The sequence below is a fragment of the Bombus vancouverensis genome, chromosome 3 (genome assembly GCF_051014615.1).
Source record: "Bombus vancouverensis nearcticus chromosome 3, iyBomVanc1_principal, whole genome shotgun sequence".
NCBI classification, from domain to species: domain Eukaryota; kingdom Metazoa; phylum Arthropoda; class Insecta; order Hymenoptera; family Apidae; genus Bombus; species Bombus vancouverensis.
Window position 1 is genome coordinate 11,614,341 of NC_134913.1, and position 18,419 is coordinate 11,632,759.

General features: G+C 28.7%; 4 protein-coding genes across 8 annotated transcripts in view; 2 read left to right on the forward strand and 2 right to left on the reverse strand.

The window, feature by feature from the left end:
* Pgant5 (polypeptide N-acetylgalactosaminyltransferase 5) overlaps positions 1-4,020 on the forward strand; it is a 40,181-nt gene extending 36,161 nt beyond the window's left edge. For 2 of the 3 annotated variants that reach the window (XM_033349064.2, XM_033349065.2), the window contains exons 6-8: positions 1,467-1,705; positions 1,788-1,922; positions 2,000-4,020. In XM_033349064.2, coding sequence (XP_033204955.1) covers positions 1,467-1,705; positions 1,788-1,922; positions 2,000-2,149 — 524 coding nt within the window. In that variant the 3' untranslated portion in view covers positions 2,150-4,020. Of the gene's footprint in view, positions 1-651; positions 833-1,466; positions 1,706-1,787; positions 1,923-1,999 lie in introns of all 3 variants that reach the window. The other variant, XM_033349066.2, reaches the window with a different exon arrangement.
* Positions 4,021-4,703: 683 nt separating this feature from the next.
* RpL37A (ribosomal protein L37A) lies at positions 4,704-5,677 on the reverse strand. Its single transcript, XM_033349067.2, has 3 exons — positions 5,529-5,677; positions 4,954-5,082; positions 4,704-4,877 (listed from the first exon to the last, which is right to left on the reverse strand). The coding sequence occupies exons 1-3, from the start codon at positions 5,529-5,531 to the stop codon at positions 4,731-4,733; spliced, it is 279 nt and encodes a 92-aa protein (XP_033204958.1). The 5' UTR covers positions 5,532-5,677; the 3' UTR covers positions 4,704-4,730.
* Positions 5,678-7,155: 1,478 nt separating this feature from the next.
* Positions 7,156-12,032, forward strand: LOC117165748 (SH3 domain-binding glutamic acid-rich protein homolog). Its single transcript, XM_033349098.2, has 5 exons — positions 7,156-7,590; positions 9,237-9,419; positions 9,607-9,753; positions 9,966-10,006; positions 10,191-12,032. Exons 1-5 carry the CDS (start codon positions 7,546-7,548, stop codon positions 10,354-10,356), a joined length of 582 nt encoding a protein of 193 aa, XP_033204989.1. The 5' UTR covers positions 7,156-7,545; the 3' UTR covers positions 10,357-12,032.
* kri (uracil phosphoribosyltransferase krishah) lies at positions 8,535-17,915 on the reverse strand. 3 transcript variants are annotated; one of them, XM_076617489.1, is made up of 8 exons: positions 17,568-17,915; positions 17,370-17,412; positions 17,007-17,051; positions 16,776-16,925; positions 16,576-16,720; positions 16,363-16,493; positions 15,995-16,058; positions 8,535-8,733 (listed from the first exon to the last, which is right to left on the reverse strand). In XM_076617489.1, exons 1-8 carry the CDS (start codon positions 17,702-17,704, stop codon positions 8,717-8,719), a joined length of 732 nt encoding a protein of 243 aa, XP_076473604.1. In that variant the 5' UTR covers positions 17,705-17,915; the 3' UTR covers positions 8,535-8,716. The 3 variants fall into 3 exon arrangements, with proteins under 3 accessions (XP_076473604.1, XP_033204988.1, XP_033204987.1); XM_033349097.2 differs by lacking the exon at positions 8,535-8,733 and adding an exon at positions 11,890-12,682 and having other exon boundaries at positions 17,568-17,912; XM_033349096.2 differs by lacking the exons at positions 8,535-8,733; positions 17,007-17,051 and adding an exon at positions 11,890-12,682 and having other exon boundaries at positions 17,568-17,902.
* Between the last annotated feature and the right edge of the window lie 504 nt (positions 17,916-18,419).

The following is an 18,419-nucleotide window of genomic DNA, read 5'->3' on the forward strand; positions in this document are numbered from 1 at the left end:
TTACTTCGAATAAAACATTTGATAGAATATTAATCTAGCGTATCAAAATAATTTCGTAAATATCTTTATAGCTAGTAACGGTCTATACATTAGAAATATTAACACCCATAGCTATATGTAGTTGATTTATATTTGACTCTAAAATTAATCTCAAGTGTGTTTTTTTTTCTTTTTAGTGTGATATTAACCAAATTATCTTTTAGCATTTACCATCGAATTTTATATTAACATAAATGTATATCACATATTTTTATCTAAATATATAGTATATTTTTTTTCTCTGTGTGTGTGCGTGCGTGCGTGCGTGCGTGCGTGTGTACGCGCGTGTGTGCGTTAAAGAATTCTGGATATTCTAGTTACATTTAGCCATGAGATTTAATTTGCAGGAATACTGTTGATTTGTTTGTGGATTTACAAATATATTTTGGTATAGTCTTAACCACTCATCCATCCAGCCGACTAACAAAATAAGTTTGCTTGCTTCTTTGTTTGATACATTTTATAAGCAACGATATTATAGGTACCAAGAGAGGAGAACACGAGCGTCCATCTAATCTGAACCTTTTTAATGTATTAGATCTTTTTGTTTCTTGTTTGTTATAAACTATCCATTTGTAATTGCTAACATACTAACAGAACTGAGTTGGTTAGATATGGATGTGTGGTGGGACATTGGAGATCGCAACGTGCTCGCACGTCGGTCATGTATTCCGTAAGTCAACACCATATACATTCCCTGGTGGTACCAGCAAGATAGTGAACCACAACAATGCGCGACTCGCAGAGGTCTGGTTGGACCAATGGAAGTACTTCTATTACAACATTAATCCAGGTAGCACTAACACCAGCATTTCTGGAAAGAGAATAGACTGCAATATCGCTAACATCATCTTAAACTTTCTTTTTTCTTTTTGGGATTCTATCTCTATCTCGCATGAATTTTTTTCTATCGGGTGATTGGTACGCTTTTATAAGTTGCATTTAACTATAAAGCTTAAGTGCAGTTGGATACCAGCTACATGCGCATATATCAGATACCCGTTAATATTAGGAAACTAATGGAGAAGTTCCTTTTTGTTTCGTCCATCTCTAAAGCAAGAAAATGCTCTATATAATAGATGTAATCTGAAGAAAGAGGGTTATAATAGAAAATAAAAGACACAGCGAAGATATTACTCTATTCAATCTAAAGTTTCCTTACATTTTATCTTGAAAGAGGTACAGACTTACTTTTTCAAATTTAACATGTTAAGAAAGGTCAATGTATGATAGCACAATTATTTCCAATAGCAAGCATATAGCATCAGTACAGCACACATGGCAATGTCTTTATTTTGGCACATACTTTTAACACACATCCGTCTTTCAGTGAACAGTTATATGTATAAGCACACTATCGCATTATAAAGTTTGTAAATATTAATCAAATATTATTATTATTATTCAATTATTCCTTCTGTTCATAGGAGCCCGAAACGTAGCTGTTGGAGATGTATCTGAAAGGATTAAGTTAAGGGAACGTCTTAAGTGTAAAAGCTTTAGGTGGTATTTGGAGAATATTTATCCAGAATCTCCTATGCCACTAGATTATTATTATTTGGGTGATGTACAAAACGTTGAGACACAATCTTGTTTGGACACTATGGGTAGGAGAACAGGTGAAAATGTTGGAATTAGTTACTGTCATGGATTAGGTGGTAATCAGGTCAGTAACTAAATCTTCTTGATTTCTTTGAACTTAGTAGAGTTTTCAGTATTGTTGAAATATAATTTTTTGTTTTAATTAGGTGTTTGCTTATACTAAACGACAGCAAATTATGTCTGATGATATGTGCCTTGATGCAGCTAGTCCCCAAGGTCCTGTCAAAATAGTGAGATGTCATGGTATGGGTGGAAATCAAGCATGGGTTTATAACGAAGAGGTATGATGTAAATAATTTAAACGCAATTTTTTTAAAAAAGTAATGATATTTCAATAAAATATACGTTTATTTTTTAGACAAAAATGATCAAACATACTAATACAGGACATTGCTTGTCGAAACCTCGTTCAAACGACGCAATGCAACCTGTATTAGCACCTTGTGATCCGCATAACATCGGCCAAAAGTGGATTATGCGCAGTAAATTCAAATGGCAAGCCAGCTAATACGAGGTGTTTACAAGTGCAACATTTATATGTAATACTTGTTGATTTATTTAATACTACATTGAAGGACTGATACTCAAGAGACTTCCATACATTGAAAAATCAAGGAGAAGCACTAGTATTGTACTTCATAAAAACAATTCAGTATCACGTTTTGTCGATCTATTAAACGTCGATGGGATTAATAGTGATCATAAACAAGAAATTGATTACACCTTGAAACTGAGAGATTGAGGTTGATGCTTTTTAGTTATATAGGATTTATTTACTGTTACTAGCAGTATCGTGTATTTACTGTCATTTTTCATGGTATGCCTTCATTGATAAATGCACAAGTGTTGAAAGAAAGAAACCTATTTCCGACTGTGTATGGATATACACAAGTGATACAAAGAGACATGTATGCGGACATTCTTCTTTTTTTTCTTTTCTAGTAAACAGTAGAAAGGAAAGCATATCAGACCATTGTTATAAATAAATAATTGTTAATACAAAAGAGAGACATATTTGATAATATGGGATGAGTGCAATGCTGGATGACTGGAAGATATATCAGTGCACTGAAACACAGATATGTTAATAGTATAAATGACGTATTACTACAGGGAATGAATGATGGAATGCTAGTGGAATTATTGTGACACTACCGATTACGATTTAGAACTTGTATTGTACAATTTTCTAGCAATTAGGGAAGAGCACTGGATCTTTTTATACTGATATTTCTAACAGTTCCTTGTTGCATCTCGTTCATATATAATTTAGTTGTTACTTTCTTTTTATTCGTTTAAAAAGATAAATGTACTTATACCTGAATTCGCCATAGCAATATGAGATTAACGAGATATCGTTTAAGAGTATAAAAAAACTACTATTGACTGTTATTCACTGTACTGTTATACTTTAAATACTTTCTTAAATTCAAGACAAAGTGTCTTCCGCATTTTCTTAACAAAAAGAAATGCTAGATATCTTTATGATGTTCTAACATTTTACATAGCTATAATTCTTCATAGATTTGGACCATTTTTGTTTTCTGCATATTTAAAGCGTGCTAAAAATTTAGAGTGCAATATTCTTGTCGAATAAGACATAACGGAAAAACATTTCGTGTAACTAATGTAAAAATGTTGTTATTAGATTCTGGCGCCCTTCCCTTGCATTACATTAAACTAAAATTAAACATCTTTCGTACTTTGAAAGAAGAGGAAAGGTAGTCAACAAAGTAAAGCAATGTTTCTGGAAAATGTTCGCTAATAGTTATACTTACATTCAAAGCTGGGGGAAGAAATTAACTGATTCTATAACTTTAAACGCGCGCGCGCGAAGAAACGCATTAAACTACATTTATAATATATTAAAATATATATGACACTAAAATTTCAATTTAGGAACCTTAATGTCAAGGAATATACTCAATCTTAAGTTACATGAAAGAATGGTGATGGTGCAACAAATTATCGCGTCTTTACAGCTTAATTATATATTTAATTATTCGTGCAAGGCGATAGTATTTATTTTTGTACAGCAGTTAATTTTTATTAAATCAATATATTATTTGAATATGCGTTTAATTGTATTAGCAGAATTTGTAGATAATTTGTTAGTCGTTTAAACTGATAACATTTAGTTAAATTCAAGTAAGTGCACAAAATATAGAAAAAAAAAAAGATAAAGTCAATAATAATTTGTAAACAAATTTTTAATCTTATAAATTATCCATCGCATCGTGAATTTATACGTATTGTTTTATCATCTTTATTTTACTTCATCTTAGGCTTAGAATTAGAATTATTTATAAAAATTATATTATTAACAAAAATAATTGTAAGAATTACATTGGAACATTAAAGATTACTTATTGGCACACACATACGAATTAATAAAATTTATTTTTAAGAAATTTTCTGTTTCATCAGAATATTTATGCATATGTATGTAAATACCATTTAAGTAAAAAAATCTACTTTTTCTATCGTTTATAATAAAGTTAAATACTAGAATGAACATACCTTCAAAGACAATAAAATATTCTATATATGTTCTATTGAATTAAAATAATATATGTGCATAATATTTAATTTCAACAAACGGTACTTTTAATATATTTTTTTTAAATTCCATACTTCTTTAAATATTAGTTAATTTAATCGAGATAATATGTATTCCTTTTTTATGAAAAATTCTCATCAAATAACCAAAAGAAAAAAATTTATGAGAATTATAAAATTATTCTAGCGGAATTTAATATACATTATTAGAACAATGAAAACATAAATATAAGTAGATATATCATAATTTTGATGTGCCTCCAAAATAATTTCTAAATATTCTTTCTAATAAAAAAGAAAAATTCTACCCTCATATTATCAAATATTGCTTCAAAAAATTTAAGTCTTATGTATCATGTTAAATTGTCATGAATCTATTAAATACAACACAAAATAATCTTGTTTTTTAATATTATCCCTTTACCAGAATAAATCTAGTAACTAATATCTTACAACTAAGTAGTATTAAAGAATCAAAGGATTAAAATAAAATGGACAAAATATCATTATGAACTACATATTACATTTATTTACTGTTCTTTAACTTCACGTAACCTCCTGACAGCAGATCTGACAGAAGCAGCAGCTGTTGTTGAATATACCCATGCACCTCCAGCAACAGTCCTCTTGCAACGTTTGCAGGACCAGATACCCACTACACTCCGTTTCATAGCATCCTATAATAAAAGAAATAAAATAGAAATTGTAATCTTTATTTACTTCACATTACTGATTATAGGATTTATCTCTCACCTTGCCACAGAAGGTGCAGGTGTATTTGCTGTGTTGGGTAATTTCCATTTTCTTAACCATCTTTCTGAGAGAGGCACCATATCGAGTACCATATTTACCAGTGATTCCAACCTTCTTCGTGCGTTTAGCCTAATAGATAGACATAATCGTATTTCATACATTAAATACATTTATCATTTATAGCCTAAGTATATTTACAGATCACAACAATTGAAATGATAAAACATTTATTTACAAAAAAAACACTTGTTTGACACTAATAGGTTAACCAACCATAACCATGTTTATAATATTAATCTTTCTGACAAACTTTCATTATAAAAGAAATTAAATATATTGCATTATTTTGTTTCTATTTCATAATAATTAAAAGTTTATTGCAATATGACAATTAAATAGCGATTTAACTGTAAATGCAAATATAACCTCAAATCACTATTTCTACACAAATTATTTGCAATAGATAAACAATATATACAGAAACATTTTGTCGGTGATCCTTTTCAACGCAAAATTATTAACTTCATCAATATTTTAACAAGATTCACAAAATATTATCAAATAACAATTCTTACCATTTTGCACAAATATGATATACGTTCCAAAAGAACCGGAAAAGAGAAGAGACTTTAGAATACGATATTCACTACACGTCGTCACCGGAAATCGTAATGCAATGGTGTATTCACGAAAGGCGCGAATTTAAATCGCGTGTTACAGAAAATAAACAAAGACATCCTCGAGCGTACTCTTAAATAAATACTAGAATAAGTTATCACGATCATTTTCATCGTTTTCGAAATACCTACAGCGGCTACAAAATGTATCGACAGACCATTGTATTTATTATAGTATTCACCTACTAATTAAATAGGTTCAAAGTACATTAAATTTCGTATTACGTATTTAGTAGTACTCTCATACAACTACAAAAGTTGTAATGACAATTAAATTTGATACTATAGAAATGAAATGCAGAACCTAACAAATTTCAATGTTTCCATTGAAAAATAAGAATGTGTGCCAATACTTCTTGTCTAAATCTCCTAATACAAGAACATACGTTTAGGTACAGCGGATATGCAATCTCAAGTGACCAAAAAATTTTTATATTATATATATATTTTTACTATATATATTATATATATATATTTTCCATGAATCATCTGCGTTGATCATGCAGAGTGAAAAGATGTAAATTCGGCTTTAAAAACATTTCTCCTTCTATATGGCGATATAGAAGGCCTGGTGGCGACCTGTATTCTTATTCTGCGCGCCATTTTCAAACTTTTTCATTCCTCATTCTTATTGCACAAATCTGAATTGCTCTTTGAAGTCTGTCTTATATCGATTTTTACATTATGTTCTTATTCTGTTCGATAGAACGATCTTACAGAGTAACTACGGTTTTACATACAGAGTCTTACAGAGTACTTCTTACTCAGTTGTTCTTATTTTTATTTACTTAAATGATTATAGAATTATTCGATATTGTGACATTATAAAATTACAATGTGTCGTAAAAAATATATTTTTTCTTATATTTAATCAACGCTGTTATGAATTCAAGTATAACATAGATATAAATATGAATATACAGCGGCTGACAAAAGTATTCGAACATTTACCATAGATGATTTTTATAAATATATTATGTGTATTGTACGAAACTTTTTAAAATTTTGTTAGCTCTATACTGAGACATAACTATCTTGATTATAATAGTCAAATTTGGAACCAGTCCGAAAATATATATAGAAGTTACAAGGAATTTATTGCAAACATATGCTTAGTGAAAAATTAGTATACAGTATGAATAGTAATCTTAAACATGCAATTAGAGCTAAAGACAATATCACTACATATTGTGGCTTATTAATACAGTAAATAATTAACTGTTTAAATATTTTAGTGGCTTTTGTGAAGTTTATGCTTTCAATAAATATCTTATAACTTTTATATTTTTATAACATTCCCAACACTGTTTTAAATTTTACTAATATAATCACGATATTCGAAATTCCAATACGTAATTTATATATAATGAATAATTTCAATATGTTTCGTGTAATATAAACATAAAATGTTTCTAAGAGTGTTTGGATACTTTCATGAGCTAAGTAAGTAGTTTCTAGTCTCTTTGTCAAGGCTGGTCAAGGATTCGTCGTGTACACTGTGCAATGACGTGCATGAGAACGTTCCTGTAACTGCCTAAATAGTATTATTTGTTTCAGTGTCCTTCATAGTTTGGTCAATAGTAGACTCTACACTACTCTGCAATCTTTAATTCATCACAAGTCACAAGCACCCCGCCTACAGAAAAAAAAGAAGAAAAAAAATAGAAACAGTGACGTGTAGACGAACATTGAGAACGCTCGAAAACTGGCCTGAAATGACGTAGCCAGTGGATCCCAGACTAAGACTAGCCAAACCCGTGCGCGTTAAATCAGTGTTGCTCACTGTTGGCGATCCGCGGGCTAATAGTCTATAGTGATTCCACTGATCGCTTATCACTCCGCGAAACCGCTAACCGTGGCACACGTCGAATAGAAGCGCGAGAGTGTCAATTGGTAACAAAAGCACCGGTTAACGATGGTTGTTAAAGTCTACATATCGGGTATCAGCGGCAACAAGGAAGTGAGTGGAAAAAGAACGTAACCAAAGAATATCAAGATATTTTATCCCCGAGACCGAGTAACGAGAAAGAGAGAATGTGTGCGTGCCTGTGTGTAGACCTATTATATATGTGTGTATGTGACTTAGAAGAGAATGCCAGATTTACGGGCACCTGAATTCTTATTCGATATTTTCACGTTGGATCGAGTTACGTCGGAAAAACTTCACGGTCGAGGCGTCGATTAACGACCGACAATGTCATCGAGTGAAAATCCTTATTGAACGTGACACACTACACGGTTTATCGATCGAAATGATTCATTTATATACGCGTCTAACGAAATGTAGTTATCCTTTGATTGGGTGTATTAAAGAACATATATATGTTAGATTCAGTTAACACGATTGCCACACGAATTTTATGTACATATTTTACACTGTCAGTCGTAATGGATTAAAATATACTACACTATAATTTTTGCTGAATATTGTGTTGTATTTGCCCACTTTCTCCCTGACAGTGTTATCAAAGTCATTCACATTGTTGACAATCTCTTAGTTCATGAAATTTATTTTAACCTCAAAAATTTAGTAACGTATATCATTGATGACTATCGTGGCAATCAACTTGTTAACAAACTAATTGTACCTCGTAATTTTGTGAGAAATGTATACATACAACGAAGAGATACACAGAATGCCGAGGGATATGTATTCCTGGAATATAGCTACAGGTTTTGGGTAATCGAATCTTTAGATTAACAATAGGATTGTTAAAATGAATCTATTTGAAATCGTTCGTAGATATTTAGTAGATTACAACGACGCAGTTTCAGAGGTCTGAATGACATTTTGTAAAATGAATAAACGCTTGCTTTTTTTGTTTCGCTTTTCTTTTATGTATCTATTATTCTAACTATTTTGATACATATTTTGTACTTTAGTCGTGAATGATTCTATAATGTTTACGTTTGACGTTGTAAGGAGAATTTATGTGCCTTTGATCTTTTACTCGATTTTTACCTCAATCTCGATCCATGATCAATTTGTAGCCATTTTTTCGGTACCATTTGTAATACCTTTAGATTTTAATAGTCGCTGATAAGATTATGACGGCATACGTTTTTGTTCAAATCGATACCTTACTTCATATTGCACCAGAGACTGAAACAGATGAAGTTTCATTTACAACTTTCGAAACTTGGTCTTTTACTAGTAGACTGCGGATTGTTATGCATTTATGAAAAATTAGAAACTGCAAAACGTACAAAATACGTATAGTATGCAAAAATACATATAATATCTAAAGTATAATAATCTGTAATATTCAGTGGATGAAACACTTTTCTACGCAGGTTCTACTTATTTAGTTGCATTCATGAAAATTAAAATTTGCACTTGTCTACTTTTCTTAGTGGACTACTAATATCCATGTGTTTATGAAAGATTTAAATGTGCAAAAGTATACATTATGAAATATAGGAAATATTCAAGTATTTAGCAAGTGAAATAAATTTTTATTTAAGTTCTATTTTTTATTTATGATAAAAATTAGTATATGAAATAAAGATGTAAATTTGCATAAACATTCATAGCCTACTTATTAATAATTAAGTTTAGATTGTAAAGAAAATATCCAGGCTTTATATTTAACTGAATTCTTTTAGGTAAAAAAGAGGCAACAACGAGTATTAATGATATTAGATAGCAAAAATGTAGAGTATGAGACAATTGATATAACAGAACCAGGAAAGGAGATGGAAAAGGAATTTATGCAATCTAATGGTATTGCGAGAGATAGTAAATATCCATTACCTCCACAGATATTTAATGAAGATGAATACTGTGGGGTAAATGTCATTATATCAATTCTGACAATTTATAATCTAAGTTATAATAAACAATAATAATGATAAAAGCTAAGAAAATCTAGCTTCAGAAATTAATAGTAGCTTATACAAGATTCTAAAACTTAAACTAGAAATTCTCTAAATGTCACGCTTGAACTATAAATGATTATCATGAATCATCCCACAGGATTATGAAGATTTTGATTTGGCAAATGAAATGGATGAATTGGAAGAATTTTTGAAAGTGGAACCACCTGCTAGTGGAAAAGAAAATGTTCCTGATTCAAATCAAAGTGAGGAAATTCAAGAAAATGGAAATACTACAAGTCGAGAGGTAAATATTGTTGGTAATAGAATTCTGTTTAACAATTGTAAGGAGAATGTTAAATGTACCCATATATGTTACTTAATCTATATGTATATATTTTTTTAACAGTATTCAAAAACTTGATCTGTAAACATCTTAGTTATGTTTATTTGCCGGTGTTTTGTCCTTGGTACTAAATTTGTATCCTGTCCATACTAACTACTACATGTTTATTTTAGCCTTCCACAGACAAAGAAGCAGCTGCAATACAAGCAGAAAGGTAAGCACTATAGATATATTGATTGCATAATTTTGTGATCAATCGTTTAAATTGGACAATTGCTATAGCTGTAAATATGTGTAATTAAAATTATTTGTTTTTATTTATACATAACAAATTGTTTAAAAAATAAGAATTGTTTTATTATAGATATTTTAATTGCATTTTTTATTTGTTACCTTAGTGTTGAAGAAAGAACAACTTTACCAAGTGAAAATGTACAGTCAGATGAACCTAAATCTATAGAAAATGATGGTGAAACAAAGCCTGAAGAAGATACTACGGAACATACAGAAGAAAATGTTGAAAAAAATGAAGAGAAATCTGGTGATCAAGAGAAAGAAGAGTAGATGTGAAATAAACCCATATGATCGTGGGACATTTTATATTTCTTTAAAATCCTTGGTTTTCCACTGAAAAGGATATTTTATAAAAGCTATATTTATCACACTTCTAAGGCTGAGTGAAGTTACTGCCAAGATAATATTTCTGCTTTCTGCAGAAAATATAGTTCACAGTATAAATGAAGCATAAGCGATACTTTTATAGAAATATTTTATATTTGAAATCGAGCATGTTTTCACCATCAGATTTTTTATCTGACTAGAAGATAACGAATTTCACTTTTCTTCATATCAGTAGATAATATAAATTTTTTAATTTCTTATGCTGATATTTTACATTGTTTATATTATATTTTATTCTTTACTTTTAAACGAAGCTCTAATAATGTGCTAGGAGTAATAAATTTTCAGTATTGAGAACGCTTTTTTGTCCTGTTACTCGCTAAAACTATAGCAATGAATTTTAGATAGATAAATCCTACTTAGAAATTTATTTTTTTGTCTCAAATTTCTTATTCATTAATTATTCTTAATCATTTTATAATTACATTAAACTGTTTTTAAGAGTTTATTAAGTGTCCTTGTATATTTATCAGTGGTCCAAGCTATAAATTGTAGACTTACCATTTGTACTGAAGAATGGCTTCCATTTACAATGATTTGGTCTTAAATTGTACTAGTGTCATTTGATTGGTTTTGTACGAAATTTCTTAGTGTGTAGTAAGTTCGGACAGTACGACACTCAGTTTTGTATGAAATGCAATTCTTATAAAAGACGACACGAAATTAGTTATAATAGGTTGTACCGATGATGTCGTATGCACTAACAATTTTTTATGGTCAAATGCATCTTAAAATAATTCTCGCTATTACTTCCAAAAAACGTTAGGCTTAATATAGATCAGATTTCTTAGTTGCACGTGATATATCTGATAAATTTGTTTAATTTGTTACGATTATATTTATAATCTAATTCGCATAGATATTCCATAATTGGAAACAGGAATAGGGTAACTTATAGCTGATTTCCTTTTCTCATGCTGAAAATGTTTACTTATGAGATCAAAAATGAGTGAAAGTTTAATGGAGACGTTAAAACCCTTTTATCAAAGGCCTATTCATTATTGTTTGTACAAAAAATTTAATACTGATTACATATATTTATGCAGTGTTACTCATCCAAACAGCTTGGCATAGTTTGTTTTACGATATACACACTTACTGATCAGGTAATAGACGGGTATTAATCACGAACAAATTCAAAGCTTTATGCGAGTGTTATGAACTGTTTTATTATGAAATGAAGGTGTAAAGTATCAAGTTCATTACACTACGTTTATGCATGAGATAAAAAGCCTGACTAATTTTAATATAACGTACCGCAGCTTTTGAATATCAAATATATGCTATTAAAATCAGACTAGGAAAAAAAGAGAAATTAAAAAGCTTTACACATACAAATCAAAATGTCCACCTCGTTCTTATTAGAGAATGATATATTCACGAGCAACAGGTGTTGGACATGAGCATCACAGTTAATAAATTTTAACATTATATGTATTGAAAATATATATTTACAAGAACAATGTTCATTATACATGATATATATATAAGTCATGCCAATCATTGTTACATACATATGAAAATTTACTAATAAATACCATAATAGAGAAGTTTAAAAATTTGTCTAATAATTCCACATATACAACTTTGTCATCTATGAAAATGTATCATACGAATCTATCCTATGTACCTGTCACTAATCAACATTAGCTGGCAATTGAATTTATACATTCTAGGAATGTTTTTTGGTAAGTAAATTACTTTAACTTTATAAAACCTGATATTTCTCTTTTTAATAAAAAGCAATTTAATATACTTTGTAATGTTACACGTCAATTTGATGTTCAAAAATCGATCTAACTATCGTATTAACAATTTTACATATATATTTATGTATTCTTCGTAGCATTAATTTTTAAAAATAAATATTTGTTTTCCATATTAACAACGAATAAAAGACTAGCATTAACGTTAATAAATACGAAAATAAAACATCGAGTATGTAGAAAGCAAGTTTGTCAAGTTTAATAGATAAATTAGCTATTTTTATGTAATAAACTGACTACAGAAATATTTTAAACGTATGGCATAATTACATTAAAAAAATATATTCCTTAACATTTTGGTAATTATTTTCAATTGAAATTTGTTAAAAAATGAAATTAAACTCTAACATCTGCATAACGTATGTGTGTATTCGTAACACAAATTCTTCAAATATCTTTCCCTTGTATGTTTGTAGTCTCCCCTACGACGAAACGAGAACATCCTGGAAACAACAATTGTCGTGTTTTTGAAGTTTTTATGAAGATCATCTACAAGATAACTGTATACAATGAATAAAATTTTATACACATAAATTGTTGAAAAATATTAAAAATAATATTTAAACAAGTACAAAATTTTTCAACAAAATCAAATTCTTTTTAAATATTTAGTAATAGGAAGGAATACTTCAGCTATAGAAAGATATCACTTTATTTAAAATAAAAGGCAATGTACCTTAAAACATTTGCTTTTAAAGTATGTCTTTGTATTCACAAACGAATAAAAAAATAAATCACGTTTCATTTTTGTAAAGTTTTGTTTATTTTAAATTGTTTATGTTGGGTAATTAGTACTTGCTGTGAAATTTTATTCATATTTCTCAAGATATACATATTATACAATATTTTCACTAATATAAATTTATTGTGAATGCTATAAACGTTGAAAATTACTCTGTGGTAACTTACAGTATAACAGGTGTACAAGTATTGTTCGTAATAACAGACATCTGTGTACACTCAAATGATATAATATAATGCACATATGGTTCTTAAAATCACAGCTCTAGATACTGTAATGCAGCTCTCTTTATAGGCACGTTTCAAGGTAAATTGTTTTTTGAAGGGTCTACAGACTTTCAGAGTTTAAACCTTGTATGTCTCATAATAGAAAAAGGAGCAAAAAAATAAAAAGAAATAAAAAGAATGAAATCAGTAAAGAAAAGTTATAAAAGATAATATATAATAATTATACTTTTAAAAAAGATTATTACATGTAAAAGCTGCATCATCAATTCTAGATACCATTCAACAGTCACACAAAAAATCTGATTAATATGATAGTGATATAGGTAGTGATAAGCTTCATAAATTTACATTTTTTTAACATTTTCCATAGTTAGAAAATTTGTATGTACTTTAGTAATACATAATAATTATAAAAATGGTTCTTCATTTTATAACAAATGATTTTAATTTGGTATATGTGACTATTTATGAAAAATGAAATCACATATTAGTATCGGTAAGTAACATTGTCATACATCATTTTGGTGTATGTTTTCAAAAACTTATGTTTAGTACTATGTTGAATATTATGTTAATATTTGTACTTATTCACACACTATTAGCATGTATTAAAACAAAATTAAACTCAACAGTTGACACTATTATAATGAGAATTAGGAGAAAATCGAAATACTAATGCCAAACATATTGTTGATGCAAAATATCATGTTTCGTTATGCAGATATTAAATGTTCTCATATCATTAATTTCATTGATCCATGATGATCCATGTTTACAATAAAATACATATCTATCTTGATATACAATACTATTTATATACAAATTGAAGAACAAGATGTTTAAATAATAAATAAATAATATTACTTAAATACATCTTGCAATACTTATTAAATTCAATTTAAGACGTGTACTTAAAAACAAAGTATTTCTATAATTTCCTTATTTATTAATTATATAATTGCTTTAACGACAAATTTATCCCAAAACAATTATCTAAACTTGTAGAGTGACTACCACATTATTATGCAAATTGCATTTTTAACTATTAAGTAAAAATTCTGTTTTATCATTCAGATAATGAAATATTCTGCATTATTTTATATTTTTTTTGCTACAATTGTATGAAACTATTGGAAATTATCAAATAACTTACGTTGTGTACAAAATTTCCAATATCATAGTTCACATTATAAATTAATATCATTTTTATAAATTTTATAAGTTACTATTTATAGCAACATGAAAAAACTGTGAGAAAATTAATATTCTTTTACATAGCATTTGAAAGACGTTATATATTGTTACTCTGTAACAAAATCATACTTTGTGAAATTCACAAAACATTGGCCTAAAATATGCTTTAAAAAATTAACTTTTTGTTGCTATTAAAATTGTAACAATCACTGAACTATAATTTTAATAAATAATTACATAAAAGATATTTTTCGTTACACTTTGCGCATCATATAATGCATGTTTTACTGTGGGATTACTTGTTCTGTTGAAGTTCATAGTTCACAGTATATAGAGCAAAAAATAGAAAAAAGATTGTAATTGTTATATTATGCAGAGAAGATAAATCAATCTATATATGATTGATTTATCTGAATTAAATAATAATAAAACATATTACTTACAACTATACATTAAGAACAGAAAATCAATCTACAGAAGGTTCACATGATTTCTTAAATACAAATATAAATACACAGTTTTTAAAGTATATACTCTGAATACATGAGAACAAAATACATACATATCTGTATACATTCACTCAGGTATTAGTTGAAGAATAAACATAAAGCGTTCTTTCACGTTTTTTATACAATATTTCGGGAATATTGATTTAATAAACAAAGGGGTTTTTTATTATTGAAGATTATGAAGATTATGAATATAAATCGCAAATTGAGAACCATACATGAAAAGTGTCTCTAAAGTACCACACCTTTAAAATCTATATTTATACATTCTGCAATACCATAAAAATTAATTTGTAAACCATACATAAGATTATAAACAAGATAAATGCTTTTACAAAACTTGAATTACATAACACAGTATTGCCAACGCTATGTAAAATTCTCAATACTTTTTAAGAAACACTTTTCTTCTAGATATAACTTGTACTATATTGATTTTTTCTGTTTAGGTATATTAATAAAATTTTATATATATGCTATTTAAGCGTAATAATAGATATCAATACTGAAAATTATTAAATAATAAAGTTAATTGTAAGTAATAGTCAAAGCATTTTCTTTGACTATTTTGATAAGTAACTTAAACATTGTGCAAAATGTGCACATTTTTACTATGTGCAATTTTAACAATTGCGTGGAGATTTTTTGTACTAAAACTTATGCAATAACCATGTTTAATGAATTTTCATCTTTTTTATGTATAAATATTTAAATAAAAAATTAAGAAGGTATTTGCAAGTCAGAAGTGTAATGATAACAGAACATAAAAAATGATGTTGCTATTTTAAATATGTACTTCTTGTATGATGATGAATTATGTATTATGATTACACAATTGATCACACTGTTTGATATTTCCTTGCAATAAATCAAAAATAACTTACAAAAGTTAGCAGTGGTAATGATATAAACAAAATATTAATATCTTTTTTCCTGTAGGACTTCTTTCTATAAACTGTATTATGCTTTATGATTATACTTTAGAGAAACATGTTACCTTCTGCACCTGATTTTCTATCAGTTCATCTATTGTAGATACTAACTTATGATATAATATGCTAATAAAATATAATTAATCCGTACCAAAGTATTTTTGTCCAAAATGATTTGGAGCAATGCTATGAATCTCTGATGTTAAAATTTTCATCTGTAAAAGAAAATTTATTTTCATTCAAACAAGTAAGATATGTTTACAATATAAAAATAGTTCGAAATAACTTAATTAATACATTCAGTAGAGAATGTCTTAAGGCAGTTCACTTTTTTAAAAGCTGTTAAAAAGTTAATATTTGTTATCAAGCCTATGATTTCAGGATCGCCAACTAATCTGCCTTTTGGGCTTAAAGTGAACTTAAAGAAAGTTTAAAACCTAATGAAATAATCTTATGATTTGTGTTTGACAGAAAGAAAGCATCTAATAAGATACGGTTATAATCAGAAAGTATACACACCTGAGGGAAGGCAGTGACTAGAGACTTAGCTGCAATTGGTGTACAAAATAAATTTGATAAAATGATATTTTCTTCAATTACATTATGTTCTTTTAGGACAGCAATTGCTTTTATCACAGTATTCCCAGTACCTTTCATTTAAAATAAATCATTGGTTTTACAATATTGTACACAAAAGAACTTAGATGTATGATGTAAAGCTGTTACACTTACTCATTATTGGATACATAAGTAAGACTTTCCTTTCAGATATATCATCTGGAAACTTTGCATAAACTACTTTGGCTTCGTGGGTGTCTGCATCACTTTCAACTAATATTTTTCCAATTCTTATACTACGACAGCAGTCTCTTAAACCCTGAAAATGCATTATAATTAATATGCTTTTACAAATCGTTATTAATAAAATATACCTGTTCCATGGCTTCTCCGCTTCTTACTATAGACACTCCACAATTTCCTTTCTGATACTTCAAACCATTGTATTTGGCACCAGTTGGTGTAGTTACCACACATTTCGAAAAAGGTAATTGATTTAAACTTTCTTCTATCACTAGCCTTATCTAGAAATGTTTAATTTGCTGTGTACATGATCCCCAACTTATCATAGATATGTAAGTCATAAAATTAAAAAATACTATTACCATAAAAATATCGATTTGATACAATTCAATTACTTGTAATAAATTCTACAGAAAAAATATCAAATTAATATCATCTCTAATTACAGAAAATACAAAAATAGATTTCATTAGATAGAATTAACTATATTTTTCGGTGAAAGCATGAAAACACGATGCGTACAGTGGAAGAATGGCCACGTCTGACGAAACGATTTGTTCTCGAAAAAGGGACCAATATTATCAAATTTCTACTCATTATAAAACATATGTTTCACTCATGATGCATGCAGTTTTAGTCGTAAGTGCTTAAAACAAATAAATATTACCTCGAAAATACATGACAATGCGTCAGAACATATAATTAAATAGAAAAACAAGACTCACCAGACGGTCGGCGTAGAACTTGAAATCGCTCCTCGTGGTGTTTCTGTAAACGGATATGCATTGTGTCCATTAAATTGTTTAATTGGAGGCAAACGACACAATGACACAATGCGCCGGCATCATGCCGGCATTTTAAAGCTAAAAAAAAATCTTTGTATACGTCGATACACGAATCATTTTCGCCGTCGGTTTACTTACTTGTCTCGCAATATAGTCTGCAGTTCCTTCACTTGATTATTGCATGGAAGGATTTTTAAGTTCGGCCCGTAAACATCACCGATATCGTTGCTTTCGTTTAATTTCTTTAGGTTCTGTGTTACCTCCGTGCTACCCATGCTGATTTCTTGTATGCATGTACTAACTTCGTACTATCAGGTACTATAGTAAGTACTATGCGTAGCACTAGATACTATTATATTATGCAGAGATGAGAAGATGGGTAGGCAAAGGAATGTGGGTCTGATTGGTTATTTCTTGTAGACCCAATGCAATCATAAAGATACGCAATTGTATTGGTCAAAAGTGTTATATATATAGATACGATAATGTAATAACGCGTGATGGTAAGCTGGGCGATAAATACTGATATATATATTTAGTATACGATATAATATGTATACATACTAGACATGTACATATCAATGGCGATAAAGAGCTGTGCCTCCCATTTTCTTATGCCGATCCGCTGCTCAACTTTTCATGTCTTTACAGATTAGTATAGGTACTTGTCTAGATGTTGAGTAAACGATGTTCACAGTATACATTCGCAACAAAATCCGGCAGACCAGCCATTAACGTGTTAACTAGAGTATCTATTTAAGATTTTATATTGCAATGAAATAATAATAATAGTAAAAAAATCTGACATTCAACTTATTTCCCAACATTTTTTCCTACATTTATTTTATTTAAATATAATTTTATATTACCTTAATTTTGTTTACTACCAGATCTTGGTAGAAATAAAACAATTTCTATTTAAGAATAATTTTTGTGTGTTAAGTTAATTATGTATCGAGACATATAAATTAATAGAGGATATTTTTTGAA